Consider the following 22397-nt stretch of genomic DNA (forward strand, 5'->3'; position numbering starts at 1 on the left):
TGTAATTCTCAAAGAGTAGGGTAAACATGTGTCTTGATTTATGCATGTATTTATGCATGTATTCTTGGTGTCATTATTTATAATGTCCCCTTTTTACTTTCAAGAGTGTCTCAGCTTGTACATTAAATTGTATGGTCACCCTATCAGGGAGAGCCACAAAGAAATTGGCCATTTAGAATTCAGTTTATGGAAAGTCAATGCAATTAAAATATTCTGACAGCCACTGTCCCAGCTGTAGACTTTGTGCATGCTGTATCTAAGTCTTCTTGAGGACAAACGGAGAAAAACATGTCATTTGTTTATCAAAAGGTTTTTACTGCTATAACAGAAAAATGAAATTGCTTCTCCTGTTGTTGTTATATATCCTTCAGCCAGTCTTGTCATGATTCTATTAAGGCAAATAACGCAAAGCCAACTTTTTCATTTATTCTCTAAACAAAACAGACACAATTATTATTTAACCTGTTAGAGTGGAAACCAGAGAACCTCACATGGACTGTTAGAAGTGAAAGGGATCTTGAAAAATAGGTTAGGGAATTTAGTCCATCCCTTACCTTTATACATGAGCCACCTAAGTCACAAGGAAGTCATGTATGTGGTTCCATGGCTCTTAAGGGAATATACCGTACTATAGTCAGGTCTTTAATGTGTTAATCCAGGGTTTCAGGGTTCTTTTTTGCTACACATGATTGCAGATGAAGAGCCAAAAGTAGTCTCTGTTCCACCACTTCCCCTTGCTAACAAAAATGGTCCGTGTAAAATACCCTGACTTGAATGTAGGACATGTATAAAAATCAATTAGAAATTGATTTTTAACACTTTTATATTACAGACTATGGCGTAATAGGTGTGTTTTTGTGTTATGTGTGCAGAAATATATTATTTAAAATATTTTACCTGCAGAGCTACAGGATTGTAACAGCGCTTTTTAGAGTTACAAACACGGAATCTTTGATGGATCACAACCGATAGAAAATGTGTTAGTGTCTGAGAGTAGCTTATATTCTTTAGAGAATGGTAGATGTGTTCTAAAATAAATAGACTTGCCCTAGAATATGTATACTCTGTATCTCAGTGCCCTCTGAAACTCGTGGTCCGTCCTTGTGAAAAATCCCCTGTATTCACAATGTCTTTACACCTAATTCCAACAGAAACTGGGCTTTTTTCTAAGGACAGCAATTCTCTGCAGTCATAGTAGTGCTGTTGTTTTGTTCTGTCATTTCTCCTGCTGCTTTTTCTAGAATGGTCCCCAGAATTAGGGGTGGGTGTCTTCACTACTATTCGCCATTTCTAGACCTGTGTGGTCCAAAACTCTAGCCACTAGCCACCTGAGCCCTTGAAGTATAGCTACCCTAGATTGAGATGTGCCATTACTGTAAAGTACATTGAGGATTTTGAAGACCAAGTGGGAATAAATGTTAAATATCTCAATATTTTTTCCAGCTTTAATGAGAAAATTGATGTAGAACACTGTGTAAGTTTAAGGTGTACAACTTGATTTAATACACATATATATTGCAGAATGATTACAGTAATAAAGTTAGTTAACAAGTCCATCACCTCACGTGATTACCTTTGTTTGTTGCTGTGGTGATGAGAACATTTAAGATCTACTCTTAGCAACTTTCAAATATACAGTACAGTATTGTTAAGTATAGTCACCATGCTGTCCGTTAGATCTTTGGAACTTCCTCATCTTTCAACTGGAAGTTTGTACCCTTTAATCAGTATCACCTTACTTTCCCCAACCCACAACTGCTGACAACTGACATTATCCTCTCTTTGCGTTCAGCTTTTTAAAATTTCACACGTAAGGGAGATCATACAGTGTTTGTCTTTCTCTGTCGGACTTATCTCACTTAGCATCTCACATCCTCCAGGTCCATCCATGTTGTCACAAATGGCAGGATTTCCTTCTTTCCCATGTCTGAAGACTATTCCACTGTGTGTATGTATGTGTGTGAGTATGTTACATATATATGCATATACATATATATGAATATATCTCACATATTTTTTAATCTTCTTTACCCATTCATCTGTTGACAGACACTGGTTGTGTGGTTGTTTCCATATCTTGGCTATTGTGAATAACGCTGCAATGAACGTGGGAGGATGTTCGTGAACATGGGAAGATGATCGTGACTTCTTGTGTGTGTGTGTGTGTGTGCGTGTGCGTGTGTGTGTACACACTGTTTCTTCTGGGTATGTATATACCCAGAAGAAACAGAAGAGAGTTTGATTGCTGGGTCATATAGAAGTTGTATTTTTACTATTTTGAGGGACCTCCATACTATTTTCATAGTGGCTGCACCAATTTCCATTCTCAGCAACAGTGTACAAGGGTTCCCTTTTCTCTATATCCTTATCAACACCTGTTATCTCTTGTGTTTTTTAAAAATTTTATTTTATTGAAGTGTAGTTGATTTACAATGCTGTGGTCATATCTACTGTATAACCAAGTGACTCACTTATACATATATACATTCTTTTTTATATTTTTTTCTGTTACAGTTTGTCACAGGACATTGAATATAGTTCCCTGTGCTATACAGTAGGATCTTGTCTTTTTGATAATGGCCATTCTAACTAGCATGAGGTGATATCTCATTGTGGTTTTGATTTACATTTCTCTAATGGTTAGTGATGCTGAACATCTTTGCATGTACCTGTTGGCCATTTGTATGTCTTCTCTGAAAAAATGTCTATTCACATCCTCTGCCCATTTTTTAATTGGATTGTTTGTTTTTTTGCTACTGTATGAGTTCCTTTTATATTTTGGATATTAACTTCTTATCAGAGAGATGGTTGCCGATATTTTCTCCCATTCCATAGGTTGCCTTTTCATTTTGTTAATTGTTTCTTTTGCTTTGCAGAAGGTTTTTAGATCTGTGCAGTCCCACTTATTTATTTTTGTGTTTTTTACTTGTGTTTTTGGTGTCATATCTAAAAAATTGTTGCTAAGACCAACGTCAAGGACCTTTTTCCCTATGTTTTTTTCTAAGACTTTTATGGTTTCAGGTTTTATGTTTAAGTCTTTAATCCACTCCAAATTAATTTTTGTGGGTGGTATGAGATAGGGGCTCAGATCTATTCTTCTATAATTATAATAATCTATAGAATTATAGAATTCTATAGAATTATCTTCTATAATTATCTAGTTTTCCCCACACCTCAATATTTTTGATACAGGTTACATGTTAAAATGATATTTTAGATATAGTACATTAAACAATATACATTTTAAAAATTTTACCTCGTTTTACTTTTATAAATGTAGCCACTAGAAAATTTTAAATTGGATATGTGTCTCCTGTTGTATTCCCATTGAACACTGCTGTTCTATTTGATTCTTCGTTTCTTCTTTTCCCCTAAAAACTCAAGCTCTGAATCTCATGTCATCAGATTCTGTCATCCTTATTGCTAATTGCTGTAGTCTTCATTTGTTATAATCCTGGTCATTTTCCTGCTTGTCTTGATGAAGTTAACATCTAGGTCACCAATAATTTTTTTCAACAATACTGTTTTAATTCATGGTAAATTCCATACACACTTGAATGAACCTTCCAGTACACTGATCTCTTGCTTCCTTAAACTTATCCCCTCTAGTTCTATTGTTTGCCTCTTTACCTCAGTTAATTGTATGAATATACCTAGACCTTGTCTATACCAAGATTTGTAAACCCTCCATAATCTCTGTTTTATCCATTTGACTCACCCACTTGCCCCCGACTTCAGCAATTCTTCAACTCCACCAGTACTCTGATCCATTGACCATGCTCTTTTACTATCCTTCAACCCTTGTTTTTATTTCTCCATTTTTTCAACAAATATTTGAGGCACCAACAGGTACATAATAATGTGCCATGCTGCATTCTAAACACTAGAGACAGAAAAATCTCTGCCATCATTTAATTTTAGTCTAATTAGAGTGACACATAATAAGACAAGCTAAAGAAAGAAACTATTTAGCATGGGGTTAGATAATGAGAGGTACTAAGGAGAAAATTTAAATCAGGGAATGGGGATATGATCTGTTGGCATGGAAGAGGGGAAAATTTTTTTTTTTTTTTTGCGGTACGCAGGCCTCTCACTGCTGTGGCCTCTCCCGTTGCGGAGCACAGGCTCCAGACGCACAGGCTCAGCGGCCATGGCTCACGGGCCCAGCTGCTCCGCGGCATGTGGGATCTTCCCGGACCGGGGCAAGAAAGAACAGCAAACGCAAAGTCCTTGAAGTAGGAAGGACTCTTGTGTCTTCAAGAGACAGAAAAGAGGAAGGAATTACGATTGGAGCCGAGAGGAGGAAGAGAAAGGAAATAGGTGAGACCAGAGAGACACCTGGATATCCAATATTGCAGGCTTTGCTGTCTTATTGAGAAAAATCATTAGAAAACCATTGGAGGATTTTGAACAGAAGAGTGTCATAATCTGATTTACATTTTAACAGGATTGTTTTTGATACTGTATTCAGACTAGACTGTGGAGAAATAAGGGCAGAAGCAGAGATCTGTTGGAGGCTATTGCAGTGTTTCCCATGAGACAGAACGTTGGCTCACATCCTCTGATGGATTTTAGTGGCCATGGTTGTGATGAGGTTGTAGGTACTGAGGAGGGGAGAAATTTTGGATATGTACTGAACTTAGAACCAGTAGAATCTCCTGAGAGGATAAATAAGGGGTGTGAGAGAGGAGTCAAGAGCGACTCTGGGAGTTTTGGCTGGAGCACCCGACGTGGGGAAGACAGTGGGAGACCGTGACTGAGGGAAAGATCATGGAACCTTGGAGATCTCTATTGGATTCCAAATGCGGATGTCAAGTAAGCAATTGAATATATGAGGCTGGAATTGAGGAGAGAGGTCTGGACTGAAGATACACAGTGAGGAAGTGCTGACATTGATGGTATTTAAAGCTACAAGGCTGCCTGAGAACACCAAGGGAGGGGATGTAATGACAGAATAGAATTAAGGACCTTGCTCTGGACCACTCCAAAGATGTTAAGTTGTTCCTGAGAAGACACAGCCAGTGAGATCAAGGCAGTATGGTTTGCTGGAAGCCCATCTTCCTGGAAGAGACTTCATCCAGGAGGAGGTAAGAATAAACTTGTCAGATGTTGCTGATGGATCGAATAATGTCAGAACTGAGAACTGACCATTGGGTTTTGCAATAGGATGTCACTGGTGATAGTTTTTGATGAAGTGATGGGGCTAGCAAAGTTGTCTCTCGTCTGTATTCCTGTGCTGATCTCTTAACGATCTCCTGGTTTTCTTCTTTGCCTCCACACAGTTTGTTCTCCAGACACCCCGCATGGTGACTTTTAAAAATACGTACGTCGTGTCACCCCTCTGCTCAAAATGGCTTTCCACTTAATGCTAATAAAAGTCAGGACTTTACAATGTATTACCAAGGCTCTATACTGATCTAGCATTTAGATTTTAATGATTCCTCCTACTAATTTCTCATTCAGTTCTCATGACTAGCCTCCTGACATGCTTTGAAAATGCCTGGGACCACGTCACTGCTTCAGGGCCTTACTACAGTCTGTTTTCTGATGGGTCTGGCTCCAGGTGTCTGTACCTGACTGGCTCCCTCATCTCCTTCAGGTCTTTGCTGCTCCTCTCTTACCTTTCTGATGGAGCCTGCCCTGGCTATCTTGTTTGAAGTGGAAGCTCTTCCCAGCCTAGCATTTTTCATCTCTTTTCCTACTCTCTTATTCCCCTGTAGGACTCGCCATCTTTTCACATCCCAACGAATATACTTATTTTCTGTTTTTATTAATTGCGTGTTGTCCTCCATCTGTTTTTTAAATTAATTTAATTTTTATTTTATATTGGAGTATAGTTGATTAACAATGTAGTTTCAGGTGTACAGCAAAGTGATTCAGTTATACATATATTGTCCTCCATTTGAATATCAATTCCATAAAGGCAGGAGTTTTTGTCTTGTTTACTGATCTATCCTAAGTGTTCAGAATAGTAGCTAACACATGGTAAATGATCGATAAATACTACCCGGGGTAACACATGTGAAATAAGTTATTCTTTTCAAAAGCTACTAACTGTTAGAATCCTTGCCAAGTAGGGAAGTACTGTTTTGTGGGATTTAGATGACATTAACTCAGCCTGATAATCAGCTTCTTGCCTCTCTGGTTATTTATTCAATTTTCCCCGATTTTCTATGCTTTGGGGAAGCTCCGTAAATGCTTGCTGTCTGCCTTGTCGCACACGCTGCGGCTGGCATCTGTGATTCATAGGCCTCCTCTAGATGGAGAGAGATACAAGTACATCAGCAGTTGTAACAGTGTAACTGGGTGTGCTGTAAGGAGTAATTGGTGGGTTTTGTTGATCAACCTGGTGCAGACACATGCAGATGCGGAGTTGGCACCAAGGAGAGGCGTGTGGAATTAAAGGGCTGTAATGCTCACAGATCCTAGAGAGGAAGGCGTGCAGTGGGCCATGCAGGGGCCTCGTGGGAGGAGGGCACAGGGTGTGAGCTTAACCAGGCAGGTGGGGAGCCAGCAGAGAGAACAAGGACCCGTGAGCAAGTGCCTTTTGGGGGGTCTGGTGTGGACACAAGCAAAAGCTTGAGAAGCTGTCGCTGGTGTGTTTGAATGTCACTAGGTCAGTCGGAGGAGGGCACAAAGGGGAACTTGGCCAGGCGCTTACAGCCTGTTCGTGGGGATGCTGAGGCATCCAGAAAATACCATGTTTTAAAAATGTACAATACGCGGTGTAACGTAAGAAGTAAATGCACAGGGCTTTGCATCCAGGTAGGAAAGGTATCCTGGCACTCTGTAAATAGCCTGCTTTCGATTGAACATTCTTTCCCAGGGGCGTTGCTGTCCTAAAGGCACAAATCTAGGCTTGCAAAGCCTATGTAAATATACAGGGTTGGTGTCTGTCTTGTTTCTTCTATCTCTGTGAATATCAGATGTCCTACTACTTTTTTTTTTTTTCTTTGTGGTATGCGGGCCTCTCACTGTGTTGTGGCCTCTCCCATTGCGGACAGGCTCCGGACGCGCAGGCTCAGCGGCCATGGCTCACGGGCCCAGCCGCTCCATGGCATGTGGGATCTTCCCGGACCGGGGCACGAACCCGTGTCCCCTGCATCGGCAGGGGGACTCCCAAGCAGACTCCCAACCACTGCGCCACCAGGGAAGCCCCAGATGTCCTACTTCTAACCAGAGCTAAAGAACTACAGAAATAGCCCTGGGCTGGCTCCTGCCCCCCTTGCAGCTTGCACTGATCCTCTAATGTTTTTAATCAGTCTGGATATAAACACTTTCTGTAGGGAAAATGAGTAGTGATGAGAAGTAATCTCGCTGCTTCTTTATTCTGAAAAATTCAATGACTGGTTTACAGATATTGCTGATTCATCATGATATCCTGGTGTGGAAGATGTGGATTAAGTTTCAGCCTTAAAGGTTATGGGATCCCTCAAGGCTTGGAGTATAGTAATGAAAAATTGAACACCTACAAAAAGGATTCCAGAATCTGCATAGTGAATCAACTATTTTATCACCAGGCCTTGGTTCTGATATGAATTTAGGATTATGTAGATAGGACTGTGCCATGTGCTTTTTACCAGAGCCTTAGAACTTTCTCTACTTTATATTTCATATATAACTTCTTTTAGTGTCTTTCTCTTCAGTTTAAAGCAAATTCTCTTTAGTTCTTCTGAGGTCCTATATAATTTCTGGGCCTTTTCCCCTCCAGTCTGGAGTGGCTTTACTAATAAGGTTTCCTAAACACAACCAGGAGCGATTACCGGACTTGATAACCCCAAACAAAGGTTTGTAAGTTTCCTCTGAAGACTAAGATGTCCCAGTACTCACCTGTGTATTAGGAGTAATACATGCTTCCCAGAGTGCATGGCCTTTCTCTGCCTCAAATCTAATGCTCGGAGTTCTAGAAAGATCGCCAAAGAAAATTTTAGATCCTCTAGATGTGTGGTTTACTTGTCTTAAAGTATTCTAGCTTTGACCTGAAGCATCTTATTCAAAATAAAACTTCCTATACTCTGAAAAGGTCAAAAATAGGAAACTCATTCCAAATTTCTTAATTTTTCTGTGTAGTTTACTTTTTTATGTTTTTATGGAATCCCATTCTGATTTATATATTCCTGTAGTATGGCAATTAATCTCTTTCTTCCTTAGGCTGACTAGTTCTTTCTTGCAGTGTCTTCACTTATTCATTCATCAAACATTTGAGGTCTTGTACATGTTAGGCACTATGCAGAGGACCAGGGCCACAGCCTGTGGACCAGAGAAGCACAGCCTTTGGCTTTATGGAGCTTAAGCCACTTACTGTTCCTCTAGAGACTGAACAGGTTATACCGGTGCTTGGGTGATATGTTACTCTTCTAAAATCATGCCTTCTTCAGACTAAATGTTATCTGAGCTTTTAAAATGTACTGTTTTAAAACTAAAAGCCAGGGGCTTCCCTAGTGGCGCAGTGGTTGCGAGTCCGCCTGCCGATGCAGGGGACACGGGTTTGTGCCCCGGTCCAGGAAGGTCCCACATGCCGCGGAGTGGCTGGGCCCGTGAGCCATGGCCGCTGAGCCTGCGTGTCCGGAGCCTGTGCTCCGCGGCGGGAGAGGCCACAACAGTGAGAGGCCCGTGTACCGCAAAAAAAAAAAAAAAAACCTAAACTAAAACTAAAAGCCAAATGCTTCCTACCTGTAAATAATTTCTATTTTATTCCAGGTAGAGTGATTATAACTGTCAGTTTTTATTGTATGTAAGGTTTTCTTATAATAATTTAATTAAGCTCTTCTGTCTTTCCTTTTTCATGATCAGTATACCAGCTTTGACTCTGCTGATGCATCACAAGATCAGGCTGAGCAGCAGAAGGAAAGAGACCAGGCAGTGCCTCTTTTTCATTCTCCTTAAGACTTTCGGCCAACTGCCTTATGCAGGAGACTGTTACTCTGCCCCCTTCCACTGCCCTGCAGCCATTCTTTAACCATTGTCTCATATGTTAGGAAAGCATCACAGTAATTTTATATACAAATATCATGGAAATGTATTTTCAACAACAGGGGAACATTTAAATAAACTATACTGTAGTCATAGGAAATGCTTTGCTTAAGGTGTTAAATGAAAAGAAAGAACATACCAAACGACATGTAACAATAATAAAAATAGTAATATAAATGTAATATACTGAAAATAATACAATAGATGAGTAGCTAACACTTTTTAAACAATCACTGTGTTGTGAACATGTTTTAAATGCTTTGCACTTATTGACCCAATTAGTTACCTCATTTAATCCCCCCAACAACCCTCTCAATTGGTAATTATTATCCAGTTTTTACATGTAAACATAAAAATGAGGTACAGAGAGTTTAGGCAACTTACTAGGTTTGGTGAAAAGCCAGTATAGGTCCTTAAGATACCTAGGTTCTAGTGGGGGCTCACTCACTGTTGGGTGATCAAAGTGCCCACAGGGATGCCGTGAGGAGTGGATGGGAGAGGCACCAATTGTGAAATCAGGAAGACTTCCACATGGAAGGGACATGGAACAGAGTTTTAAAGGACGAGTTGGCTAGTTTTCCAGGTGAATAGGCAGATGGGAAAACCTGTTGAAACCTGACTGCCACTCACCAATCTTGTGACTTAATTCCTTCATCTGAACAACACAAATGATGTCTGCCATTTCTTCATGGCTTATCTAATAAAATAGGGTACTGAAAGCTCTATGGAAGCGTCTGATGTTATTTAATTATTTTATTTATTTATTTTTTAAAAGTCCTTAAATATGTGACTGCTGGTTTTCCTTTGCTTTCTTAGGTAGATATGATTGTAACCCTGGGAGGACTTGCTGGACGTTTTGACCAGATTATGGCATCAGTGAGCACTTTGTTCCAAGCAACTCGAATCACACCTTTGCCAATTATAATAATCCAAGAGGAATCTCTCGTCTACCTGCTCCAACCGGTAAGTGAGGATTAAATACAGTGTCAGCGCTTTGCTTCCACAAAACCTGTAGCATTTTCGTACACAAGGAGAAAACATGTGCCCCATGTATGTATTTGAACTGTGAGTGAAGTTGAGGTGTTTGATTACTTGTGGCTAAATGGGAAACAGGTGGAGGAGAAGCCTCATTGTACTCAGAAAAACAAAACAAAACAAAAACAAAAGTTTTTAAATTAAATTGACACTAAGAATTAAATTTAGCATTTTTGCATTTTGAGCCGCTGAATGTGAGTGCCACTTGAGATAAATCTCAGCAGAGAAAGCACAAAGCTTGGCAGACATTACAAATGGAATTCTTGTATATTTTCAGTGTTGTTGTTATAATTGGAAACTGTATTTGATTTTGTTAAGCACTTAGTCTTGAGCTTTTACTGTTCATAAGTTGCTTGGTTGTTAATTTCACTCTCATGATGATGTCATTCATTTCCAATGATAAACATCAAGGAAATTTTCTATCAGTGTAGTGCTTAGAACAGAATTCTTATTATATAAACATGTTTTATGAGGTTGATGAGTGTATTTCAGTTTGAAAAATGATTGTTTGGCAACATTTTTTTTTTCTTTTTGCGGTACGCGGGCCTCTCACTGTTGTGGTCTCTCCCGTTGCGGAGCACAGGCTCCAGACGCGCAGGCGCAGCGGCCATGGCTCACGGGCCCAGCCGCTCCGCGGCATGTGGGATCCTCCTGGACCGGGGCACAAACCTGTGTCCCCTGCATTGGCAGGCGGACTCTCAACCACTGTGCCACCAGGGAAGCCCATGTTTGGCAACATTTTTTGAAGACAGTGGACAGTTTTTTGTTTTTTTTCTTTTTTGCCTGTCACTGTAATGTGCTACTTACAGCTTTGCTTTCAGTCCATCTGCTGTCCATCATCTGTAGCTTGTCATCACCTGAAAATTGTTGTTTGGTTAATGTGGCATGCGTGCTTACCAGTTGTGCATTTTTTTCTGGCTCTTTGCATTGCGTGGCTCTGTTGCTTTCTGGAATACTTCCTGTGAGGTGTGAAAACGAAGCTGAAGAATTCGGTTTTCAGACTCCATAGTGTCCATTTATTTGGTCAACAAAGAGTTACGGAGTGCCTGCTACCTACCTGTTGCACTGCTGGGCAATTGAAGATAAAACAGAAATAGTAACGTGTTCTTTACTCTCTAGTATATGTCTAGTGAAGAAGACATTTATAAAACACAGACATAAAGCAAGGTCAAAAGGTTAGTACATAAAGATGATGAAAGATTATATAATCTGGTCATGGGTGTGTAAGGAAATGCTTCACAGAGGCACTCACATTTTATTTACTTAATTAATTCAACAAATTTTTTTTTTTGGCTGCTGTACGGCTTGTGGGATCCTAGTTCCCTGAGCAGGGATTGAACCCTGGCCCTCGGCAGTGAAAGCCTGGAGTCCTAACTACTGGACCACCAGGGAATTCCCAACAAATATTTCTTGAGTACCTGCTATATGTCAGGTACTTTTCTAGGGATACAGCAGCAAGCAACAGTGACAAAAAAAAAAAAAAAACCCTTCCTTTCATGGAACATAGATTGTGTTGAGCTTACATTTCAGCAGAATCTCGAAGGATGAGTGGATGTCTGCTGTTGAAGATGATGGGAAAGTCATTCCAGTTAGAAGGAGCCACTAAAGAAAGGTAGAGCTGAAGGGCATGTTATGGCATCTACAGGTAATTCTGAGCAGCCATATGAAGAATATTGAAAGGTCAGACTCAGAAGACTACTTTGGATCCTACTTCTGAAGAACCTTGAACTCTACATACTACAGTGTGAACTTGTTTGCCATAAGCTATGGGAAGTCATTAGAAGATTTCAGTTAGCAGTCTGACATGCACAGATATGCTTCTTAGATTTCTCATTAGATGTTTATTAAATACCTGTACTTTCCCAATAGGTTCTGAAGCGTGAAGCTCTCTGCCGTTGTGAAGCGTCGAGCTTTATTGTTGTATAATGGTTTTATGATGCTGTGAATGCTAAAATAGTCAGCTGCAACTTGTCTCTATGTAAATACTCTGGCTAAGAGATAACTAGACGGGGTACAATGATTTTTGCAAAATAAAATTAGAAGATTAACTGATAGCAAAAACCACATCTTCTTTGAATAATTGTAGACTTCCTAAAATGTATTCAGCTTGGGATTTCTTGGAATTCCTCCATCTATAGATTGCTGTCTGTCCTCAGTTTGGAAAACTCTCAACCATTATGTTTTCAAATATTGTCTCATCCCCCATTTTCTTTCTCCCTTCTTCTGCAACTCCAATTAAGCATATATGTGATCCTCTAATTGTATCATATATATCTCAGAACTTGTCTCTTGTACTTTCTGTCTTAATCTCTCTGGGCTGCATTCTGAAGTTCCTCATCGCCTCTGCAATCCACTTCACTCTTCTGCTTCAGCTGTTCTATTTTGCTACTAAACTCATCCTTTCAGTAGCAAAGGCTATTCCTGCCATGATTCATCTCTCTTACAAGCTTTCCCTTTACTCACATTTTAAAAACTCTTAAAACATAATTGTCCTACTTCCTTTATAGTCTAGAAAAATTCTGATATCTGCAGTCTTTATAGGTCATCTTTTATGTTCTCTTTTGCTTTTCTATTTTGTAACCTTGATTCATTCCGTATTTTGTGATTTTTAGCTATGACCTCATATTTCTGGGAACTTTACCTGCGGGAATTACTTATAGAAGGAAATAAAAGTGAGTCCAAGGAGTATTTAGAGTGGACGTCCAACCCAGTTACTTATAGGCACTAATAACTTAGGACCTTTTGTTTGGGACTTTTTTGGACCATCTCGGTGGTATGTATTTTGAAGCTAATTCTGCTGGGAGTTTGAGTTCCGATTACAGATGCCCAAGGAAGACTTGTTCCTCTTCTCAACCAAGGTTTGGCTGGACAGTTTTCCTAGCATTCACGTGGGAGTATCCTTTGTATTCGTCTTTTCTCTGAGAATCTCCGCTGAAGTGGTGCAGTCTCCTTCTACACTCCTATGGTGCTCAGGCTTGCTCTCCTGATGACCTTCCACACTTGGAGGCCTAAGCAGCTGAAACTCACGTTCATCTGATTTGGTAAAAATCAGATGCCTGTAAGGTGAAAGGTAGATTGGTGTTCTTTTTCAATCAAAACTTAGTTTTTGGCTTTTGAATATTCTTTGAAAAAAAGAAAAAGATGTTAGATGCATTTTGAAAGATTCCCTTTAATTTTTTTCTAGCTTTTTTTTTTTTTTATTGTTGTCGGTTGGCCAGGGTACTAATCTACCCTGTGTATGTTGCAGTGATAATTAACCCCCAAATCTCAGAGGCTTAACTGAGATTAAGCTTAATTTTTTTTCTCATTCATGGAAAATCTGGTGTGGTTTGGGCAGTATCCTCCATTTTATATCCAAGCCAATTGGGAACATGTTGAGTCAGCAGGGGAAAAAAGATTACTGTAAAAAGTGGCACTGCATGTTTTTAAAGGCCAGGCCTGGCTGTGGCTTGTGTCACCTTTGGTGGGAACACAGTTACACTGCCCCAGCTCAGTATGAGGTGGTCGAAGAGAGGAAGGCTGTGGGCGGGAAAGACGACTGAGCACAGACCATTGTCTCTGTCAAAGACAGAGATTATGTTCTGTACCATAATCATCTTTTTTTTTTTTTCATTTATGATATGTCAGACTTTAATCGTTGAAGTAGAATCCCCAGTTCCCCAAACATAGTAATCATGGTAAGTGTGCCTGCATACACCATGTCCTCTAGAATCTCTCTCTGGTCATTTTGATTTTGTCTTATTGAAACAACTAGAAAATTACCTTACCCTATCAAGTTAAGTGTTACATAGTGTGTGAGGCAGAAAGTTCACACAAGACCATACCCTCTCCACTGCATGAGAGGAGTAAGAATGTTTAGCACAGACTTTCCTCTGGGGGCTCAGTAGGGTTGGCTCTGCTCGTCTTTCCCAGGGGTCACATCCCAGGTCTCTGCTTCTCAGTCACTTTTAGTGAGAGAGTAGTTAGCACCCAGAGCAACTGCAAAAGCCAAAAGGAGTATGTTTGAGGCTTAAGATACGAATCAGTCTTACACACTGTACCATATTTTTAAGCAGTTCTAATTATACACTTACGAAATGTGATCAATTAAAAGCTGCTTATTGCACAGAGCGGCCTATATCCTAGAAATGGAACACGCAACGTTGGAGCTGAAATGACTCTGTAAGATGTATTTTCATTCATCTCTGGCATATGTGGTAAAGTACGCATCTGTATTATGTAGTGTGCATATTCAGGACGGATGTCTACAGGATACTGTGCCTTGTTAATAGGGCTTATTGTAGTCACAATCAGGATGGACATACCATAAACGTAAATTGAAACCATTTTCAAATATTTTGGTGCTAGACTAAGGAAATCAATCTGGTTTGCTTCAGTGACAGATAAAGAATGCTTTCAGAATGTTTTAAATGTACTTCTTAATTGAAAGTCATCAAATAGCTATTCTTGAGAAAGGAGGTAATTGGGGGACTTGTACAAGAAGCATATCATTTGAGCTTCATAACAGTCCTGGGAGGCAAGCAGGACAGATCATAAGAATCACACAGCAGTATTTTGACTCAGCAGTCTTTCCACTGCACTACCTTTCCTTCTTCATGGGATTAATGGGCTGAGATGGAAATGACAAACTCTTAAAACAAGTCACAGTCTACAGGCTGGTCATTATCCATAGTGTATGCATATGTGTATACACACACACACACACACACACACACACACACGCACGCATATAAATTCTCTACAGTATTCTTTTCAAATAAGATTGATCTTGGATGCACCTTAAGGGTATATCCTACCTTGTGGCTTTATCCTGAAATTAAACAAAAATAACACTCTGCATTTTCCTCAACTATAAAAAAATCTACCTACAACAAGAATCTTTGTTATTTAAACAGATTAAATGAGATTGCCATCAAACTTTGCTAAAATATATCAAAAGTGGTAGAATTCAATATAAATGTTAATTATTATGAGTATTACTTTTGAGGACAGCGTGTTCTAGAATTGGTTCTATAATTCTAGGTTGTGTGAAGTTGAAGATAATAGCAGGAGGTGTGAGATGTCTTATGGGACCTGTGTGTTCGGCTGATAAATGTTTTAGTGCTTGTATTTGCTCTATGACGGTGAAGTGGCTGGGATAGCACTAGACCATGGAACTAAAATGTGCTTCTCTTGATTTTTCTAAAAAAAAGCCTCCCAACCCTCAACTCATCTTAATGTTTCTGTAATGTTCTGTGTTTCTTTCTCTACATACGAGACTCTCGTGAGACCGTGTTGTGTAAATAAACCATCATCCTTCATTCATTAAGGGTACGTTAGTCATTTGGGACAGGCCTGTATGTCGAGAGCCATTCAGTTAAAGTTGTGTAGATTGTTGCAGACTAAAATCTTTCATCTAATTCTCTTTTCAGTCCACTTCCTGTGACTCATTTTTGTTAATTACAAATAGCTGATTCGGTTTGTTATACAGCAGAAACTAACATGACACTGTAAAGCAATTATACTCCAATAAAGATGTTTAAAAAAAAAAAAGGCAATAGTGTACTTCCAGGTCTATATAAATTTGGAAGACTGGAAGTTTTTAGCTGGTTGACTTTTTAGAAGATAATGTCTTTTCGATTGTATTTTGGCATATTTCACTTGCTGCGGGTCAGATGTCATTATGAGTGAAAACCTCAGTAGGTAGCGTTTACTTTGAAGGGATGTTCAAACTGCCATTTTAAAATAGCAAATTAAAAATAGAATGCCTAACAGCCCCTCCCCGAAGAGTCATCATCCCTCTTTTACCCCACAAAAATGTGTTCTTAATAAGACATCATGCCCTTTTATGAGCAGGAGATTTTATGAAAATGGTGAGAGACATTTTAGCCATGAAACCCCACTGATGTCAATGACGGGTTAGGCTGTCTTCCCCATGAAGACAGCCAGGTGCTCAGAGCGTGTTTGTCGCATTTACTATGCAGGGTGTGAATGGCTCCAGATTTCACATACATACTTTCTCATTTTCTGGTCCTGTGCTTCTCAGGAGTCCAGAAACATTAGCTTCTGTACACTGAGCATAAATTATCTTTTATCTCCAAGTTTTATGGCAGTTGGTAATACAAGTTAATAGGATTTATGACCAAAAAATGAGCTGTCCGAGAGTTAATAAGCCATGTCTTTTGTGTTACCCCAAACCTCGTTCAGTGATTCCTGTTCAGGATTATAGCGTCTGATGTATAAGAGAATGGTGTTACAGAGCAATGCTGTTGGTTTTTATCTCAGTTGAACGAACTTCTGCATACATTGTAAATATTTCTTCCTCATGATCTTAGCCATGTTTGCTACTGCTTGTTTTTTTCCTCTCACTAGATCAATTATTTACTGTATAAAGTCCTGACATTTTCTCCATTATACATTTGAAATGCTGGTAATGAATATGATAGAAAGATGTTAATAGTCTGATAGAAAGAAGCTGAATATTCGTGATGTAAATTTGGTGCACATGATGGTTTCTGCAGAGAACCAGGGGTTTGGATCTGTCTGTCCACACATGCAGCACCATCTCATCAGTGATAACACCGGAGAAGTGATTCTCAGAGTGATTTAGAGTGAGGGGACTCTATAGGCATCACTGATAATCTTCTCACTATTTATTATCCAATTATATAATTCCTTTCTTTGGATTATTATTTCATTCTCCCTCTGTATCTTCTCAATTTTTGTAGTTGCTTGGCATCTTAGAATCTTTTTTATAAATTATAAGTAGCATACAACCATTCAATATTGGTGTAAATAGTATAAAGTCTGAGAGATCATTTTATAGATGAGCAATTGCAGACACTTAAAGGTAAAGTGATTTTCCCAAGGTTATGCACAGCATTTCCTTGAAAGAAAATTTATGCTGAAAATGAAGTAGATTTCATGCAGCGATGCCTAAAAGAGGACCGCTAGGCATTTCATGTCTGTAAATGGCCTGCCACTCAGAGCCTTCTCAATCTCTCTTTCCTCTTCCACAGGGCAAATTGCTATCCCCCCTTCCTTCCTTCCTGTGTCGTACACCCACCGAAGCTTCCTTCTCTGGGAAAGTCCTGCCACCCAATGTCTAACCTAAACACTCTTCGAAGTGGCTCCTTGCTTTGCTTACTCTTTTTCTTTGGCTTGTCTGCTCTGTATGCCAGGGCAGCAGATTCTTCTCGACGAGGACTGCACACAGACACACATCTGCCCTAAGCACCCTCTTCCTTCCCTCGCTCCAGACCTTGCCCAGCTTTCTAGGAGAATGTTTCTATGCCCCTTCTCTCCTCTTCTGTCCCCTTCCGGGTGCTTTTCCTCCTCCTCCACTACATGGCATTTAAAAAATATAAAACAAAACCCTATCCTGTTATAGAACAGTGTATTTGCCTTTCTTAGTAGTCAGATGTTAAATTTTAATCTGCAGTACTACCACAAAATTCCAGAGCTCTACAACTCTCATTTTGTAAGCACCCCAGTGTCCCCTTTAGATCTCTATAGCAACTTTCCCTCTGTGGTTTTATCCATGTTTAATGAAACTAACTTTCTTTAACTAAGAAGTGAAATCACACATTCATGAAGGGTTTATTTTGTAGGTTTGTTCTGCTGATTCCGTTTTTGTTGTTGTATAGCGTAGAATACTTCAGCAAAAAGCATTCTTTACGCACCAGTTATGTGATAGACACAGTGGTGGGCAGTGCATGTGAAGAAGTAAAAGGCATTGCTTCTGTTCTACTACTTAGAGTTTAGTGGAAAAGATGGAAGGATAAATAGCAAAATTTACACTCCTTATAAGGGAACACTGGGCGCTATAAGGATGGCGTGGAAAAAAACATTTAACCCAGATTGGGCACAGGGTTGGTGGTGAGAATGGGGACAGTCTCTGAGGGAGATCCTAGCTGATGGGCAGTTAGGCAAAGAAAGGAATAAAGACATTTAATATGAAAAGGCAAGGGGGCCTTAGAGAACTTGCCACCTTTGGGGGAATCTCCAAATTGCTGAATCCTGGGGAGCCTCGGAGTTGCAGCTAGAAGTAAGAAGGTTCTAGATCACGAGGGGCTTGTTTGCATTCTCAGGAAGATGGTCTTTATATTGAAGTTCAGGTATTAAGTGTTTTTTTCTAATGACGTTAGATTAACATTTTAGATCGTTTGGTAGCAATGTGAAGGATAAATTGATGAGGGAAGAGATGGAAGCCATTCAACTACTTCAGAAATCCAAGAAGGGAGTGGTGAGTAAGTAAACTTAAGTAAAGATGGGCATGAAGAAGAGATGATACAGTTCGTTGGGATGTGCGTTCAAAAGTCTTTGCAGGAACACAGAGGGAGGAATCAGTGCAATGCCTAGGATTCAGCATTAGGCAACTGGGTGTTGTCTTTCTTTGAAATAAAGAATGTGAGAAGAACAGAACAAAATGGGAAGATAATCAGCTGAATTTGGGACATAAAGAGATTGGTCTGTTTTGGGAACTGAGTAGAATTGCCTAAAAGGGTTAAATATTCTGCCTAACCTGGCGGTGTACCTTGAGATTCATCATATACATGGTAATTAGAAACTTGGGACTGGACTCATCACCCTGGAAGGACGGTGTAGAGTGTAAAGAGCCACGGCAGATGGTAGAACTCGAGGGAATACCTTAAAGGAGAAGAAATAGAACTAAAAAGAGAGTGACGCTGAAACGAAGGTGGTTTAGAGTTTCAAGAGGCAAGGGAGTGATCAACAAGGGTATCAAGAATTTAAAAAAAAATGATATCATGAGTTTGGAAGCTAGGAAGGCTTGATAAGGTACAGTTTTCATGGTAAAATATAGGTAGGAACCAGATTATTTTGAGTTGAGTATTAAATGGGAAGGGAGGTAGATATATATTTCTCTTTATTATTGTTTGCCCTTTTTCATTGTTCCCTCATAAGCAGTTGAATTTTTTTTCTTTTTTGGACTAACCTGGGAACTAATGATGGCTTACAAAATTATTTTGGTGAGACCATTTTCCAAGTTAAAAACGAAACCAGAAGAGGAATGTTTGGGACTATGCCTTTATTTCTTTTCCAGGATGACCAGAAGTGTAGCTGCCATGCTGCACCTTTTTAAGATGGATGACACATTTATGGACACTAATTATATCACTAAATACTGGTGAAATATGTTGCAATGTGTTTTAAATCCATATTGTCTTCGAAAACAAGCAGAAGGACCACCCCCAGCTCTACAGTCCTGACAGGCCCTTCTCTCCTTTCCGTGGGCACCCTGGGTCTGGGCATCAGCACGAAGCTTTGAGTCAGAGCTTTTCATCTGCCTCTTTCTGGTCTGTCATCTTTTCAGTGTTACATGACCTAGGGAAACTGACCTATCTCCTGTTTTCCAAGCTGACCACAATCACTCCTTTCTCTGCCAAAAATATTTTTTTGTTGAAGTCACCCTCTTCTTTTAAAGCCCTACTCAAATTCTCTGTCTCCAGAATTTCCAAATAAACCTCTCTGAACTTCCCTCATCTGGATTATTTTCATCATTTTTTAAAATCCTTTTTCTCCTATGGGCCTCAAGCAGTTTATCCATAAAAGAAAATTCGTTAGGGTATAACTTCTCTCATTTTCTAAACCTTAAAAACATAAGCCGCCTATTTTTAATCAAAGGTGAAATAATAACGATCATACTTCATCCAGTGGTAGTTCATCCAGTGGGAGCCAAATCCAGATAAATAGGAAGTTTTAGATGATCTCAATGTACTGTTCCCATTATCAAGAGTGTTCATTGGTGCCTCCCCTTGTAGAATACAGGGTGCCTGGGCATCCCAGGTTGGGAGTCAGGGGCTCTGACGTCATCTACTTATTTCCTACTTAGCACGTGCTTTTTTCCTAGTTTGTTGGAAGCTCACGTGGGGAGGAGCGATAGCTTCTGTTAGTGGCTGCTGGTGTGCTAGTTCTCTTGAGCAGATACATGAGGAGGATGGTGGCAGGGTGGTAGGTTTTAAAGCAGCCTGGTTACAATGAAGCTTCAAGGGTAAAGGCCGGAAATGATAACCCCGGTACCCGCCACTCACCCATGTAAACATATAAGTTCTTCGACCTTAAAGAAGTCTTTCACTCAGGGAGATTTATAGAAAGGTGCCCATCAGCAAGAACCTATGGTGACCCCTCCGTGATTCCAAAGCAGCAAGGAAGGAAATATCAAATTCGGTCTCAATGGAAACTGTTTAAAAACTTATTTGGACGTTGGCCTTTTCGTTTTCAACCACGAGTGACAGAGAATCGGGTTAGGAGTCTTGATGCAATCCAAAAGAATGCTGTGAGCAGGTGAAACAATAGAAGCGATGGCATCAGCGTTTGTCACAGCCCTGTCATCGTTATTTTTCATAATCCAATTCTGGGTAAAGTCATGGAATATGGGATGCTGAGTGTCATCTTTCCCTTTATCGCCCCCCACAGTCCTCTGTGGCAAGGGCACAAGTACACTGTGTCACGTATACTTCGTTCAATTGAGCACTGCTTCAGCATCTTCCTTTGATTGAAAACAAAGCGTTGCCAGTGCGGTATCGATGAACTGTGAAGTGATTTGAGCATTACCAGCAGGGAAATGAAATGAGCTTCTGGGAAGAAGATTGGCGCCGGTGAAAGCCTCTATATAAAGAGCTTCATACAGCCCCAGCTGGGTTGTATGACTTCTCATCCGATTAAGATTTCTTTTTCTCCCTGAATTGGGGAGCATTTTGATCTTATTTGTTCCAATGCAATCAAAACTGAACGTGAAGAAAAAGTGGAATACTTTTCCAAATAAAGTTAAGCTAGGAGGACTGGGGTTCGAGGGTACTTCTTCAAACTATACATTCACGCTGGATATTTTGAAGCTCTTCCAAGGGATGGCGGGAGGTACCTCACCCTCATACATACACACACAGATATACAACACATGTAATATACATGTGCGTACACCTCCCCCCACCCCAAGAATCTTACCTCTTCCAAGCCCAATCTCACTGAGAGGGAGGATTTTTTTCCCGAGAACCACTATCCTATATAGCTGTCTTTTAAAAGCTACCCTTAGTCCTTCATAACTTTGTCATGATCAGAATTAGGATATTTGACTTAGATGGGTATGAAATAGTTTAACAGTAACATTTATAAAAATACATCAGAGTCAGGGACCAAGTTAGCACAGCAGAGTATAACCAAGATGATCAATAGACGGAGAGAGAGAGCGAAAGAGAGAGTTAAACTTTGACAGAGAATAGAACACTAACGATGCCCCAGTTTCCTGTTGTCTTCTGAAGTGGACTGAGACACTGCTGATAGATGTCAAGTAGATAGGATGTTCTAAATGTCGAAGACATACTGAGTATTAATCTACCATTGAAGTCTCTTGAGAGCCATGCATGAGTTGTAAAAAAACAAAAAAAACAAAAAAACCTTTGTACCGGGAAGCCTGGAAAATTACCAGAAATATTTTTGGAGTGATAACAGCGCTTTGAGAGTTTGTAAAATACGTTCATCATTGTCTCACTTGATTCTCAGCAGCCCTGTTAAGCCTGCAGACAGGTACATTGTTCCTGTTTTTCAGATGAGGAAACTATGCGTAGAACAATGTTGTGAGTGTGTGGAAAATCCATGAACAGTCTAGGGATTTTCTGAAACCTAGTCCTGTACCCTTTGCTTTGTAGCTGCTGTCTGTTAGAATCCCCGCTTCCCTCTCTGAATGGCGTTGCACCTTATGGAGGCTCCAAAAGCACGAAGGAGAAGTAACCAGTTTCAGTTATCTTCCATGCCCCGAGGGTGGTGCATTTAGGAGCCGGCACTGAAATCATCTGCATAGCATGTTTTTCTCCCCAGTCAACTTTCTCATTAAGAAAATTGTCATATATCCAGAGAATTTGAAAGAATAGTATAATGAGCAACACATTCCACCCATTTCTAATTTTTTAAAGCATTTGATCATGTATGCTCCCTCTGTGAACAGATGTATTTGGGGGGAAGGTGACCCTTTGAAATTAAATTGCGGATGTCTCATCACATCTGAAATACTTCAACATGGGGAATGATATTTAGAAACTGAGATCGAGATAATAGATACGCTTACTGCTACTATGGTGGCGTTGCTTCTAGACATTTTTCAATGAACAGAACTTAGAAACAAGCAAAAAGTTGTGTGTATGCATAAATTACAAGTTTGTATTGATATTTTGAATTCCGTTTTTCTATAGTTAACCTATTTTTATTTTCTATTTTTTATTTCTTTTGCCCTCCCTCAAAATTCCTGGTTTGAAATAACATACTTGTTTTAGACTATAGTGTATGGTAACTGGTTTCAAAATTATAATATTTAAATTACCACTGATGGTGAACTACTAAAGGAAATTTTAAATTTCTTTGCAGGTCTTTCCATCTGTCTTTAAATTATAGCCCAG

General features: G+C 39.8%; 1 protein-coding gene across 2 annotated transcripts in view; it reads left to right on the forward strand.

Annotated features, from left to right (window-relative positions):
- The window catches only part of TPK1 (thiamin pyrophosphokinase 1), a 329713-nt gene that overhangs the window by 171781 nt on the left and 135535 nt on the right, over window positions 1–22397 (forward strand). For both annotated transcript variants that reach the window (XM_024758048.1, XM_024758049.1), the window contains one exon: window positions 9790–9936. In XM_024758048.1, the coding sequence (XP_024613816.1) occupies window positions 9790–9936 (147 nt within the window). The remainder of the gene's footprint in view (window positions 1–9789; window positions 9937–22397) is intronic.

Source organism: Neophocaena asiaeorientalis, unplaced genomic scaffold (assembly GCF_003031525.2).
Source record: "Neophocaena asiaeorientalis asiaeorientalis breed wild unplaced genomic scaffold, Neophocaena_asiaeorientalis_V1.1 scaffold206, whole genome shotgun sequence".
In the NCBI taxonomy this organism is placed as follows: Eukaryota; Metazoa; Chordata; class Mammalia; order Artiodactyla; family Phocoenidae; genus Neophocaena; species Neophocaena asiaeorientalis.